Here is a 14,198-nt window from a genome sequence, read left to right as displayed (position 1 = left end):
ATCACTTACTTCACATATGATCAGCCACAACATTAAACAATGTAACATACAAACATAACAACATTAAAGCTGGGGTTACTGTACGATGGGCTGGGACAGTTTGCTCAGGAGTGACTCAAGGAACCCTGCAACCCACAGGACCCAAAGCATGCGCAGGATCCAAGTGCCTCAGGACATCCTCAGAGATCTCACGTTCATACCTTCACTGGTTTGGTGCCAAGAGGAGTAAACTAAACGATATTTGGCAGGTGGTTTGTCAGCTGTAGCTAATCAGTGTTTACATCAGATGTTACAGTTACACTCTGCAGGCACATTTACTACATGTACTGTCCCAGTCAAGCTTCTATAAAATACTGCAAGCAAAGACAAAACGGGTTATTCCTGTGCTCCCCAAGCTTTTTGTGTCATGGACCAGTTTCGTGCCAGACAATTATTCTGTGGACTGAGGGGTGGGGTAATATAATGTAAATATAACTATTGCAGAGCACAGAGGAGGTTCATGAATCTAGCGATTCTGCTTGATTAAATTAGTCAAAAATGAAAGTCTGTGTTGAAGTTGTTTCCTTTCCTCCTTTTCCTGTTCAGCCACCAGAGCCACGATCCAGCTCACGCAGAAGATGGCAGCAGCCGGAGCCGACGCTGTGCTTGTGGTAACACCCTGCTTCTACAAGGGGAAGATGGACAGCCGGGCACTGATCCATCACTTCACAAAGGTCAGCGCAAACACACGAAAACAGAGTGCCACGCAAATTTGGGGTTAGGCCTTGATTTGGTGTTTTTTAAAAAAAAAAAAAAAAAAAAAGGATGAACAATCAGTGCTTCCCAAAGCGAGGTGCCGCAGCACTCTCAGAGGAGGGTAAAAGATGCAACAGAGATGAATACAAAAACAAAAATTCATTATATTTCCGTGTGATCATGTGTGTCAAAACAACTATATAAATGTGTGTGCTTATTAATTCTGAAAATGATGCAGATTTCCATTGAAGAGTTACTCTAAGAATTCTCTATGAGGAGCTTCTGTGTTTAAAAAAATCTATTAGAATAATATTTCTCCACTTCTCAAGTAAAGCATGTCTGTTTATTACAACAAAGCAGTACGGCCCTTTGGGTTTAAATATTGCATTATATATACATATATATATATATTATCTACGCTTTGCTGAGCTCGACGTCAGTTAGATTTACGAGTACAAAAAGTGTTTTTAGAAGATAATGAAAGAAGAAGATTAAATGAGCACCACGTGGGAGGAAGTTTTAGTGTGAGTGTTCTTTCATTTTGCTGCTAGTCCAACTGGAGTTTGATAACAAGGAATAAAGTGTCTTTGTTTTTCACCCTCAGACTTGTGATCGGACCTGTGCTGATTATCATAGAATAATTAGAGCCAGCTGTTTTCATTTTCAGGAATCTTTCCATGCATGCAAACATGGCAGAAGCTGGATCAACACTGCACTCCAGACAATGTTTAATTGATTATGTGTGTTGATGGTCTGCAGTTCTGACTGCAGTACCTGCTCACTGTTGCTTCCACGATTCGCGATCATTATTTGCCCATCGCAGTTTTAATAGTTGCACATAGTTGAATGTCAGCCGGCCAGGCCACCAGGAATTGTCTTCTTATAGTCTGAGCCTGATCCGAGTCACTGTAAATGAAGAAAAGACAGGGAAAGTTTGGGAACCTTCAACAGGTGTTTTATTTGAGGTCTCACCTCTGTTTTTTCTCTATTGCAGCTGGCGGACAGCAGTCCGGTGCCGGTGGTTCTCTACAGCGTGCCGGCAAACACGGGGCTGGAGCTGCCACTGGACGCTGTGGTGGAGCTTTCTCAGCACCCAAACATCCTAGGTGTTAAAGACAGTGGGGGAGATGTAAGAAACACTTAAACTTAAGCTTTTCTTCTTTTTTTCTCTCAATGTAGTCTGTGAGTCATGAAGAAATCGATCAGCGCAATGCAAGTGAAACAGTATCTCTGCGTATATCAAGCAGCCACTCCAACGCTGCTTGATCTAGCAGAGCCACAGATCTCCATGTAATTTGATTTGAATTCCTTTTACAAGATTATACTTGATAATAAACTGACGGAACCAGACAACATCTCATGAGATGAGATTCTGAAAAGTCGGGAATAAAATTGATTTAGCCAGGCCACGTTTTACCTGGCCAGGAAAGTGAGTGAAACTGGCGAGGAGAAAAGCTTCTTTCAAGAACTAGCGTCGTGATTTCCAGTCGAAAAGGATGTAAGCCACACCACCTAAACCCCAGTGACCTCACCAGCACTAATCTGACTTTTGTTTTTCTTTTCCGTCCTCTGCATTTTATCTGGACAGAAAAATCAAACAAAGCGGAAAAAAGTTTGCCTTTTGTGCAACTATGCAATCAGACAGCGCACGGTGTTCCTGTTGTTTTTCAGTAATCTAACTGCTGCAAAGAGAAGAGAAAAGAGTGGAGACTCCTGAAGAACCTAAAACTAAAGCGTGTGTAGTTTTATCCCGCAGGGTTGATTGCAGGGTTACGCGTCTGGGAAAAAAAAAGGACAGTTTGCTCTTGTCGAGCTCTTAATACCGTTTTGTCTGTGTGGGAAGTGTTTGCAAGAAGTTGCAAATGGATTTCTGATTTGGGAAATAACATGTTTGTCCACTCGCTGGGAGACTGGAGTGTGGGTGTAGTTCAAGTACAGAGCAGCCCTGCTCAGTTGTAGGCGTGATGAGGACAAACACAGAAAACAAGGGGTGATGGGTCAGATTCAGGGAAGCAGACAAGTTGGAGAAAGATTTTTTAGAACTTGAGAGACAAACACATTTGCTGGCATGAGCCAGCTCTTGTTATTTGGCACAGATTGTTTCAGCTCATTAAACCTCTGTATTTTGTGTTCAAAGAGAATTTGACCAGGGTTTACAGGGAGGGGACAGTTTCTCCCAACCCCCCCTTAAAAGGTGTGTCCACTTGACTGATGTGGAGGGATTTATAATGGAAATTTGAGTCACTGCACAATCATCTCTGATGGGTCTAAAATTGCCCGTATATAATTCTGTCATTACCTACCTTAAAACGTATGCAGGACAATATCTGGCTGAAACATTTTTACCCACCTAAACGTTAAGTTGTTTGCAATCTAACTTTATCATTGCATAAGACGCCTGCAAGTAAATTGCAACATTTACGTCGTAGCTGCATTGAAAAAGGTCAAGTCAACATCCAAGATGAGATGCTGCTATAAATAAATTTTTAAATAAAAAGTATATATGTCTAAAAAGCCACAGTAAGTGTCATAAGTCAGTTTTCAGAAGCTACATCTGACAAATTAGTTTGATATAAAGTGAAATACACAGAGGTCTCTTGGTTGTTCCTTGAAAATGAAAAATGACTGAAACTATTGAATTATTAAGCTGCATAAACTAACAGGTGTGAAGTGTGTATATCACAAATCTGTGAATGAAAACCAGGGTTGGTTAGAGCCTGACTGATAAAGCATTTCTAACATCACTGCCTGACATTTGCCTATTTAAAAATCTCATATTCTGATATAATGTCCAGTACTCCTTTTTCTTTCAGTCGCATAAAAGTTAAACAAATGTATAAGAAAATTTATGTTTAGTTATTTAATGCTTTGCTTGATTCTGCTAACCTCAGCTGACTGTTATGTTTGTTATGTTTTCAAACACGTGTCTAGCTAACAAGAATGTTGCAGAGTGCCCTCTTGTGGGCAAAATATGCAGTATCGGTATCTCTGAAAGTGTGTTTCCCATGTCTGCTCTTTAGTTTTTCAGTTTAAATGCATGAGGCATTTAAAAGATTTATACTGATATTAGCTGATACTAGCTTGGCAGGCGGCTAATATGAGCCATGCCAATGCATCATACCGACTTTATGGTATGTTTCACATCAAAAATTTTAACCTGCAAACTAAATGGTAACTAAAGCGACCAGCTTAAAGGAACCTCATTGCATTTTTTTTTATAGAAAATCAAAATTATGCTATTTCTATTCATTGACACTCAGCCAAGCAAAGAAGAAGTATCCAAACCCCCAAACAGTTTACATCTTTTTATTACAGCTTTATTTCCCTGCAGTCTTCTCTTCCCACATTGCTGTGTATCATTTGATGTAGTGACCACCTGCAGATTAGAAGATAACTGTGAAACCGTTGGCAAGAATGTTTATTGTGTCACGTGTGTGTGTGTGTGTGTGTGTGTGTGTGTGTGTGTGTGTGTGTGTGTGTGCGACACTGTCCTCGTGGGTATAAACAAGATTAACAGGAATGCACTCATCACAGCAAAACACATACATCATGTAGCTGAGTGAAATATACAATATTTTGCTTTGAAATATAACAGAAATTGTTCAGTTAGATCCCTTTTATTTATATAGCACCACTTCACAAAAACAATTAACTTTGCAAATGGTGCAAACTAGAGGAGAAAGTACACATAAGTTGATGGCATGCAGTAGTGGCACATTTACACATGGGGAGTAAATAGAGGAGAGGGGAGGAGAGGTGCTCAGGGTATAATCCCAGCAGTCTGAGCCTATAGCAGGATAACTACAGAGTGGTTCAGGGTACAGTTCAGTACCATACTTTATTTATAAGGCACTTTTAAAACAATAACAGGGCTGACCAATGTGCTGTACAATAACACAAAATATAAAAGACAAACACATGACAGAAGGTAAAAGATATAGAAAAACAAAAGAGCTGTTGAAGTTAAACAAGAAACAAGTACATAAATGTAACATAGACATCTCAGACTGGGTCAAAGGCCAGGGAGTAGAAGTGTGTATTTAAATGAGATTTCAAAAACAGTGAGCGAAGGAGCATGCTTCACATGCAGTGGAAAATCATTCCACAATTTTGGAGCCACAACTGCAAAAACCCTGTCACCTCTGAGTTTACGTTCCGTCTTTGGAATAAGCAAAAGCATCTGGTCTGCTGACCTGAGAGAACGAGGCGGGACGTAAAGGTGCTCCAGCTCGGACAGATCTAATGGGGCACAACCATTAAGAGACTTAAAGACAAATAAAAGGATTTTAAAATGAATTCATAAACGAATTGGAATCTAGTGAAGGGACGCTAAAACTGGAGTGATGTGCTCTCACTTGCTTGTGCCAGATAAAAATTTAGTAGTGATGTTTTTTGCACCAGCTGATTACGATGAAAGGTGCATGATAGTAATCGAGACGAGAAGTTATAAACTCATGTATTAATGTTTCAAGGTTGAGTTTGGCTAGAAGAGACTTGACCTTTGACAGTTGCCTCAGTTGGAAAAAGCAGGATTTTACCACAGCATTCACATGAGGATTGAGAAGTAATAAATGCATGAACTAGTTTTTCAGTGTCACTCTGAGACAGGATAGACAGAATTTCAGAGATATTGCACAAATGGAAGAAAGCAGTCATACATATTTGTTATAACAATAGTGTATGCTAGTGTAAGTAGCAGAAACTCGAAACTGTGTAAACTAAGTAAATGAAGCACAAGTATCCAAGATTTCTACATAAACGTACTGGCAGTAAGTGTTTTGTAACACAAACAAACCTTTAGAGTGAAGTATTACTTCAAAGGCGCTCTTAGACTTGGCCTGGAGATGTCGTTAGTGAATCAAATCATTGCTCTTTAATTACTTTCTTTCAGTTCTATTTTAGAAGCAGCTTGATTGCAGCAATTGCATTTTCAAGCAGATGTAGTGATGCTGATGACTGACAGCAGATCTGAGAAGGATGGAACAAAATAAATACAATATGTTGAAGGTAAAACCCGAGGTTTGAGTACATCTAGTAGTTTAGTAGCTTGTTTGTTCAGTCACAGTGCCCATTTCAATCCTGCTTAAGACACTTCACAGTCTTTCCTGATTGCCAATCTGAAATCTGATTTAAATGTTTGAAAAGGCACTCGACTCATTCGAAGGGTTTCTGTTATTCTTGTCATGTACTTAAGTTATTTACTGCTTTCACATATCCCCTCACTGGCATTATTAAGGTTTCATTTCATCTTACTTCATCTTCTTTAATCTGATTCCTTCTGCCTACACAGTGGGTGTTATACTAAAAGTCTGTGTGTCTCGTGCGCACGCAAAATGTGTGAATCTACTGAGCAGTATGATGTCATTGCTATCTTGGCACGACAAACCTGTCTGCGCAGTCCAAACAATTATCTCCTCTAAGTGGAGTAATTAAAACAACAATATTATTATTTATCCCAGTAAGAGAGAGTTGGAGGCAATTAAAGTCACGTCTTAAGAAGCCATGGACACTCAAATAAGACATAATGAGACGTAACAAATCTTTTCATCTGTAGTTATAAAAACGTTTAATGGATTGAAATGGAATCTTGCCATGCTGTCACTGAAATTCAAACTATGTACTGTCAGAAAAGTAACAACTGGATGTGATGAGGGTTTAATGGTTTTTTTTAATACATTTAAGATAGAACCGTCAACAGCTTTAACTTTAAAGCTGATGATAGTCACAAAGTTTCTACTTTAAAATTCAATCAAAGTTGCTTGAGTCCTTGTGACCATGTGATCGCTGATACATCAAAGGGGGTGCACTTCGGGATAGGAAGTAGCTTCTTAGCTTGAGATGAATCTGATACCGTTAAAGAAAGGAAAAAAAAAAAGAGTAAAAATGTAAATTTTAAAAAAAGCTCTTCTTTGTTTAAATGTATATAACTGACGCAGATAAGCGATAACTTCAACTTGACATGAATTGTGCTTTAGTGGCAAATCTACGTTGTAACGATGGACACAGAACACATAGCTATGTTTACCACCTATAGGTATTATTAAAATTCAATCTTTCGATGCCTTAATCTTTCTGTACATATTACGTTCTTACAGTCCTTATTTTACAAAGACGGGGTTTGAAAGAAGTACAGTGGAACCCCATTTAACGAAAAATTCAAGTTACGAAGGGACTTAACGACAATATTTCTGCCCGTGTTACGGCAAAATGCCCGTGTAACGAAATCCGCTGGCTCTGATTGGCTGAGCCCAGAATGCCTACAATGCCCACAATGCCTTCCGAATCATGTGTCAACCCCCTTGGCTTTCGTACTTGCGCTTTGCTGTTCCACTTGAACGACGTATTGTTGTTGCAGTTCGAAATTAGCCTATAGCCTATCGTTCACTCAAAAGGCACGATGGGTGCTTCAGCTTACGAAAATTTTCAACTTACGAAAGACCATCGGGAACGAATTAATTTCGTAAGTTGGGGTTCCACTGTATCCATGATTGTGTTCTCCGTTTACATGAGTATTTTCAGTATTTTCTATTCATTCTACATCCTTCTTGCTGCACATGGGCGCATCACTTGGTGTGCTTAACTTTTATACTCTCCTTTTTCTTTTGGAAACAAAATTTAGACATCAGTATTTGATTGTGGCTGTTTCTTCTTTATTTTGTTAGACCACAAATTATTTTCAGGCTTTGACAAGTACCTATCAATGGCTAGCAACATGGCTAATGCTAGCAGTATTTTCTCTCACCCCAACTGGTCCCAGCAGATGGCCCCGCCCCTCCCTGAGCCTTGTTCTGCCTGAGGTTTCTTCCTGTTAAAAGGGAGTTTTTCCTTCCCACTGTCGCCAAAGTGCTTGCTCATAGGGGGTCATTTGATACGGGGGTCTACCATACGATATAAAGTGCCTTGAGGTGGCTGTTGTTGTGATTTAGTGCTGTATAAAAAAAAAAATTGAATTGAATTGAATTTCTATTTTATAAACCAATGCAAAATTGAAAGAACCTAAGAGATGTATTCCTGTGGTATGCTGTGGCTGTATGATGATCCTAAGTTGGTTAACAAGCAGATAAGTCTTACTGATGGAGTAAACATAAAGCTAGCTTTCTGTTTTGAAGCCCCTTTAAGCCTAAAGATCTCTTCACTGAGTATGTCATAGGTGTCAAACTCTGGCCCGCAGCCTAATTACATTTGGCCCGCGAAGCCATACCAAATTACTATTAGAGCTGGCCTACTGGTATTATACAGCTAATATATATATTTTTTAGTATTAAGCTTTGCTTGTTCCATATTCAGTTTTTCAGCAAAACGTGTTTGAGTCCACAAGAAAAGATTCATTCTTATATCTAGAGGAATAAATATATTTCAATAAATATTAACGTTAGCCCGCGACTTTGTTCCAGTTTTGAATTTTGGCCCACTGTGTATTTGAGTTTGACACCCCTGGAGTATGTACTTGTACCAGATTAACCCTTGATCTGTCCTAACTCCTATTACTCTATTTTCTTTCTTTTTCTCTTTCCTCTGATGAAGCAGCTTTTTGCATCTGCCATGCCAGGTAATCAAAGATATCAGTCAGGCTCTCTGACATTAAAACTACACATATATATATAGGCTATATCTATATATAGTTTTTTTTTTACACCCATTATAAAGAAGAAACATAATTAATTTTATAATAAAAGGTTAAATCAAAAAAATGCTATAAAATGAGCTGTAAAGTAGCCCAATGTTTGCAATATATATATATCAAAATAAATTGAAAACATTTTTATACATAAAGTACATAAGTACATCCTAGTACATTAGTTTATTTGATTTTTTTACATAACTGACCAAGAACATATTTGATTGTGTTTAAAAAAAATGTCTTCATATAAAGCTGATATACAATATATGACCTCATATTTCATAGTCATTTCCATGTTGATAAAAAAACAGAAAAAGTAAGGGCGCTTTTATAACACCTGTAAATCCATTCAGTGAGAATCACAGGTACGAGATTAAGAGCCAAGTGTTAATCGGCACAGGGTATGGGGTGAGCTGCTTCATTCAAAGATCTGACATGTATGATCTTGACTTTGTTATTGAAAGCTGTTCTGTCATCATGTTCAGATCTTATGAGAGCTCGAAGGCCTTCAGAATAAAAGGCTATGGATATTTTTTAGTCTGACCCAGGTCTAAAAGATTTCTGAATGATCTGAAATAAAGCATAAAATGATCTACAATTGACATAATTTTCAGATGAAATCAGTGGCAAAGTCAGCCCAAGAGTAGAGTGTTTGATGCAAAAATAAAAAATCTCCAGAAACCTTCAAATTGTGTTACGGAGTCTGCAGGCAACGACTGGAAGAGATGTCAAAGTTCATATATCTGCAATCAGAAAGAGACTGCACAAGTTTGACCTGCGTGTGAAGCATACCAGAAAAAGTCTTTGCTATCCAAAAAGAACATCAGAGCAAAGCTCTGCTAATCTGAGGCTTTTTCAAGCAATATGCTTTGAATGGACTGTTAAAGATAGAACTGTTTAATCGACAGGAACAGATTTTATGAGGATGAGAAGAAACTCGTGCCAGCTTGTAGCCACTGATTTAAGCATATATTATGCATTCTGTCAAAGACGCTTACTAAAATGTGAAGTTATCTGTGTGAAAGTTGAAGTCGAACCAGAAGTCACTCTTTCAACCACATAATGATCCTGAGCACAATAGAAACACCACCAAGGAATGGCTCAAAGCAAGTAAATTGAGGGTTATGGAATGGCTGATTCCATAAGCCCAGATTCAAAGCAGATTGAAACATTGAAGAAAGCAGTGCGTGCATGAAAACTCTCAAACATTTTGCAAGTGAAAGTATTTGCCCTTTTGAACAGCTAAAAGAAGCCATTTATGCTGTCGGCATGACTAATAGCTTGTGAACACAGTTTTTTTTTCCTCAGAAGAACGTCTGAAAATCTCTACATGTTGATATTTCTATCAAATAAAATATAGAAAAAGCATGACTATTTTGACTATATTAAAGAGACTTTTTTCTGTTATTTTAAATCAGATTCATGGATATGAACCCAAACAACATTGAGCTCTGCACCACATTCCCAGCAAAACGAGCTGAATAAACAATGAGCAGTTGTTAAGCTAGGGGAAAACAAACAAAGTGACAGGCATAGAGATTTCTGACATTAATAAGGTAAGACCTGAACCTTTAACAAAAGCTCCAGCAGACCAGCCACCTGTACAGCTCATACTGCAGAGGGTTAAATCTCCCCATGCCCTCGTGTTAGATCATAGGCTAATGACAATAATAAGAAGGGTTAAAAGAAAAGAAAAGAAAATGACTGTGTTTTAGGGCAGACTGCAGCCTTGCAGCAATTTTGCTTTTCCATTGAGGACCTGCCTCTAAATAGCCAGAGTGCCCGAGCCTTCAGGAGGCCAGCAGGGGCTCCTGCAGCCTGCCTGACTGACTGATCAACTGCAGTCCTCTTGTTTGAAATTAATAATATGGGGAAACTGATTGACAGTCTCTGGTTAAAAATAGAAGCTCCTTGGTAACATGGATGGAGGGTGTGGGTTTTCCCTGTGGAGCGTTCAGCTTCATGCACAGAGCAACCACAGAGTTGTCTAATGCTCCCTTTGAACACTTCAGGTTGTTTGGATTCTGCACTTCATATCTGGATTGACAAAAGAGAATTAAAAGAGGCGAAGCAAAATGGGGAGCTCATCAGTTATTCATGAGCTTCTCCCATCCTCCGCCTCCTTCTGCTTCCCATCTTTTGAAGTTGATTCCTCTTTTTTAATTCTCACTTGGGACTTGTCTGTTTCCCTCTCTCTCCTTCTCCTCCCCCTTCTGTTTTGGATCTTCAGCGATCCCCTCCTCTAAAAACCTCGACCATGTGTAGAGACTGTGCTTCTCTCAATTCAAGCGATTTGTTTACCCCTGTGAGATGTTGGGTTTGTCGTCTCTTGTGACAGCCTGCCCTGGGATTAAGAAACTATAACAGATATTAGTCCTGATGCAAAAAGAGGAGTGATAACAATGAAACCATTCTGATTTTTACTTCCTCTTCCCCTTCTGTTTATTTTTTTTAACTTGTTCTGCAGATCACACGGATCGGCCTGATTGTCCATAAAACCAAGGCGCAGGATTTCCAGGTTTTAGCGGGCTCAGCTGGGTTTTTAATGGCAGCCTATTGTGTGGGTAAGAAATCTAATACAAGGATTGCTGTTCCTCACAGAGATGCACTGGCACCATTTACTTGTTAAAGTGAAAATATAGGAAAAAAGTGGATTTTAGGTTCCTTTTTCCACAAGAACAAGTGTAAAAACACTAATAATAATAATCATTTTTGAATATTTGTTTCTGATAAAAGATCATCTCTGCTTTCTGGCAGGATTTGACTACATCTCAGGCCACTTAGATTTACTCTATATGTGTTTTTTTCTTTTTAGGACTGTTGCTATATCAGATTATTGGTTAGTCGGTAAAAGTATCCATTTCTGAGATTTTGTTACAGCATATGAAATAATATTGTGTTACATAGGATGGTAGCATGTGTTAAGAAAGTGGTAGGAAAGATTTTTAGAAAATGAATTAAAAATGATTGAAGAGATGTGCGAAAAAGAACATTTCTCATCGTTTTATGTGTTTTTAACACATTTCATGTTTTTTTTAAAACCAGAATTATCTTCTCTACGACATCGTGACTCTTCTGTGGATGAAATTTGCCAATTGTGTTTTTCAGGGAAGAAAGTAATTTATATTTGTGAGAGACATACAAACCTGTCTTAGTCAGAGTTTTCTAGGTTTGTAGAGGCGTAACCTCAAAAACACCGATAGATAGAACTTTATTAATCCCACAAGGGAAATTGTGCAGCAATTAGACCACACGCTAATACAACGGGAGACAAATACAAAACAGTTAACCTATCCTTTTTAATAAGAATGAGCCAACACAAACAGACACTGAAAATACACAGAAGCTGCAACAATACAAAATCACTTGTGCATATTTTAGCTAGTACTTCAGTATTTAGCAGTAGCTCTGTTTCATTTTGTCTCTCGCATCCATCTTCCCTTTGACCGTGCATTACTCCAGGGACTTGTCTAACATATTGTGCAGAGAGGCAGGTAGGTACTGGATGCCTTGCAGAGTGAGCGGGAGAGAGGGCTATCAGCAGCATGCTGTACAAGTGTCTTTGAGGTGCACACTCACCCGCTACAGATGAGAGCATGAAGTCTACTGCATCATCAGATTAATGACTGATGTGTGGATTCTCAGAGGTCCTTCCACTCATTCCTGCTTTTTAGAAATATGCTGCTCAAATTCAAGACAGATCAAAGGGAGCTCGCCCTGTCTCCCTGATTGTCCTGGAATTACAGTGCCGACGCCATACGTCCTAAACATGCTCATACAATAAATTCCTAAATCACACAGTAATGGCTTAAAATGGGATGTCCTTGTTATTTGTCCTGTTACACACCTGTTACACACAATAACAAGTCCTTATTTAACACTTGTTATTGATTTCTAATTGATTTATTCTACTTTCCAGCTAGTACAGCTGCACTTTTCTGCCCTCCCTCAGCATACAGCTGCACAGCCACACAGAATTTGAATAGTTTGTGTCGATTACAACACAGGAAGACGTTTAAAACTGTTGTAGAGGACCATAAATAAGTGGTCAATAATGATTACGGCAAATCACAAAAATAAGATGAGATGCCATATGTGGAGCAACTTCCTGATAAGCAGGTCTGAGGCACACAAGCTCCTTACTACCACAGACCTGGAAAGAGGACGGGCAAACACAAATACACAACCATTCAAGCCCACAGAGAAAAGGAGGCTATCGCACAAAGGAAAGGGAGAGGAATGAGAGGCGAAGCTAGGTCTCTTAGAGCATCTGGATGCAACACATCTGACAGGCAGGGGAGAAAGGCTGCATGATTCATTATACAGTGGCTTGCAAAAGTATTCGGCCCCCATGAACACATTTTGTCACATTACAGCCACAAACATGAATCAATTTTATTGAATTCCACGTGAAAGACCAACACAAAGTGGTGCACACGTGAGAAGTGGAACGAACATCAAACATGATTCCAAACATTTTTTACAAATAAATAACTGCAAAGTGGGGTGTGCGTAATTATTCAGCCCCCTGAGTCAATACTTTGTAGAACCACCTTTTGCTGCAATTACAGCTGCCAGTCTTTTAGGGTTTGTCTCTACCAGCTTTGCACATCTACAGACTAAAATCTTTGCCCATTCTTCTTTGCAAAACAGCTCCAGCTCAGTCAGATTAGATGAACAGCGTTTGTGAACAGCAGTTTTCAGATTTTGCCACAGATTCTCGATTGGATTTAGATCTGGACTTTGACTGGGCCATTCTAACACATGGATATGTTTTGTTTTAAACCTTTCCATTGTTGCCCTGGCTTTATGTTCAGGGTCGTTGTCCAGCTGGAAGGTGAACCTCCGCCCCAGTCTCAAGTCTTTTGCAGACTCCGAGAGGTTTTCTTCCAAGATTGCCCTGTATTTGGCTCCATCCATCTTCCCATCAACTCTGACCAGCTTCCCTGTCCCTGCTGAAGAGAAGCACCCCCAGAGCATGATGCTGCCACCACCATATCAGACAGTGGGGATGGTGTGTTCAGAGTGATGTGCAGTGTTAGTTTTCCGCCACACAGAGCGTTTTGCATTTTGGCCAAAAAGTTCCATGTTGGTCTCATCTGACCAGAGCAGCTTCTTCCACATGTTTGCTGTGTCCCCCACATGGCTTGTGGCAAACTGTAAACGGGACTTCTTATGGTTTTCTGTTAACAATGGCTTTCTTCTTGCCACTCTTCCATAAAGGCCAACTTTGTGCAGTGCACGACTAATAGTTGTCCTATGGACAGATTCCCCCACCTGAGCTGTAGATCTCTGCAGCTCGTCCAGAGTCACCATGGGCCTCTTGGCTGCATTTCTGATCAGCGTTCTCCTTGTTCGGTCTGTGAGTTTAGGTGGACGGCCTCGTCTTGGTATGTTTACAGTTGTGCCATACTCCTTCCATTTCTGAATGATCACTTGAACAGTGCTCCGTGGGATGTTCAAGGCTTAGGAAATCTTTGTGTAGCCCAAGCCTGCTTTAAATTTCTCAGTAACTTTATCCCTTCATGGTGTTGTTGCTCCCAATATTCTCTTAGACAACCTCTGAGGCCGTCACAGAGCAGCTGTACTTGTACTGACATTAGATTGCACATAGGTGCACTCTATTTAGTCATTAGCACTCATCAGGCAATGTCTATGGGCAACTGACTGCACTCAGACCAAAGGGGGCTGAATAATTACGCACACCCCACTTTGCAGTTATTTATTTGTAAAAAATGTTTGGAATCATGTTTGATTTTCGTTCCACTTCTCACGTGTACACCACTTTGTATTAAGATAAGATAAGATAACTCTTTATTGTCATTGCACAGTCATACATAGT

At 39.5% G+C, this 14,198-nt stretch overlaps 1 protein-coding gene across 3 annotated transcripts in view; it reads left to right on the top strand.

Annotated features, from left to right (window-relative positions):
* The window catches only part of hoga1 (4-hydroxy-2-oxoglutarate aldolase 1), a 62,288-nt gene that overhangs the window by 3,650 nt on the left and 44,440 nt on the right, over positions 1–14,198 (top strand). For all 3 annotated transcript variants that reach the window (XR_005695181.1, XM_040027162.1, XM_040027161.1), the window contains 3 exons: positions 586–713; positions 1,730–1,864; positions 10,824–10,920. Coding sequence is in view for 2 of the 3 variants with exons in the window: in XM_040027162.1 (XP_039883096.1) it covers positions 586–713; positions 1,730–1,864; positions 10,824–10,920 (360 nt within the window). In the remaining variant the exon portion in view is untranslated. The remainder of the gene's footprint in view (positions 1–585; positions 714–1,729; positions 1,865–10,823; positions 10,921–14,198) is intronic.

This window comes from Simochromis diagramma, unplaced genomic scaffold, assembly GCF_900408965.1.
Source record: "Simochromis diagramma unplaced genomic scaffold, fSimDia1.1 OVJJ01000362.1, whole genome shotgun sequence".
Classification (NCBI taxonomy): Eukaryota; Metazoa; Chordata; class Actinopteri; order Cichliformes; family Cichlidae; genus Simochromis; species Simochromis diagramma.
Note: the sequence above shows the minus strand (reverse complement) of the source record. Positions and strands in the feature narration are given on the sequence as shown.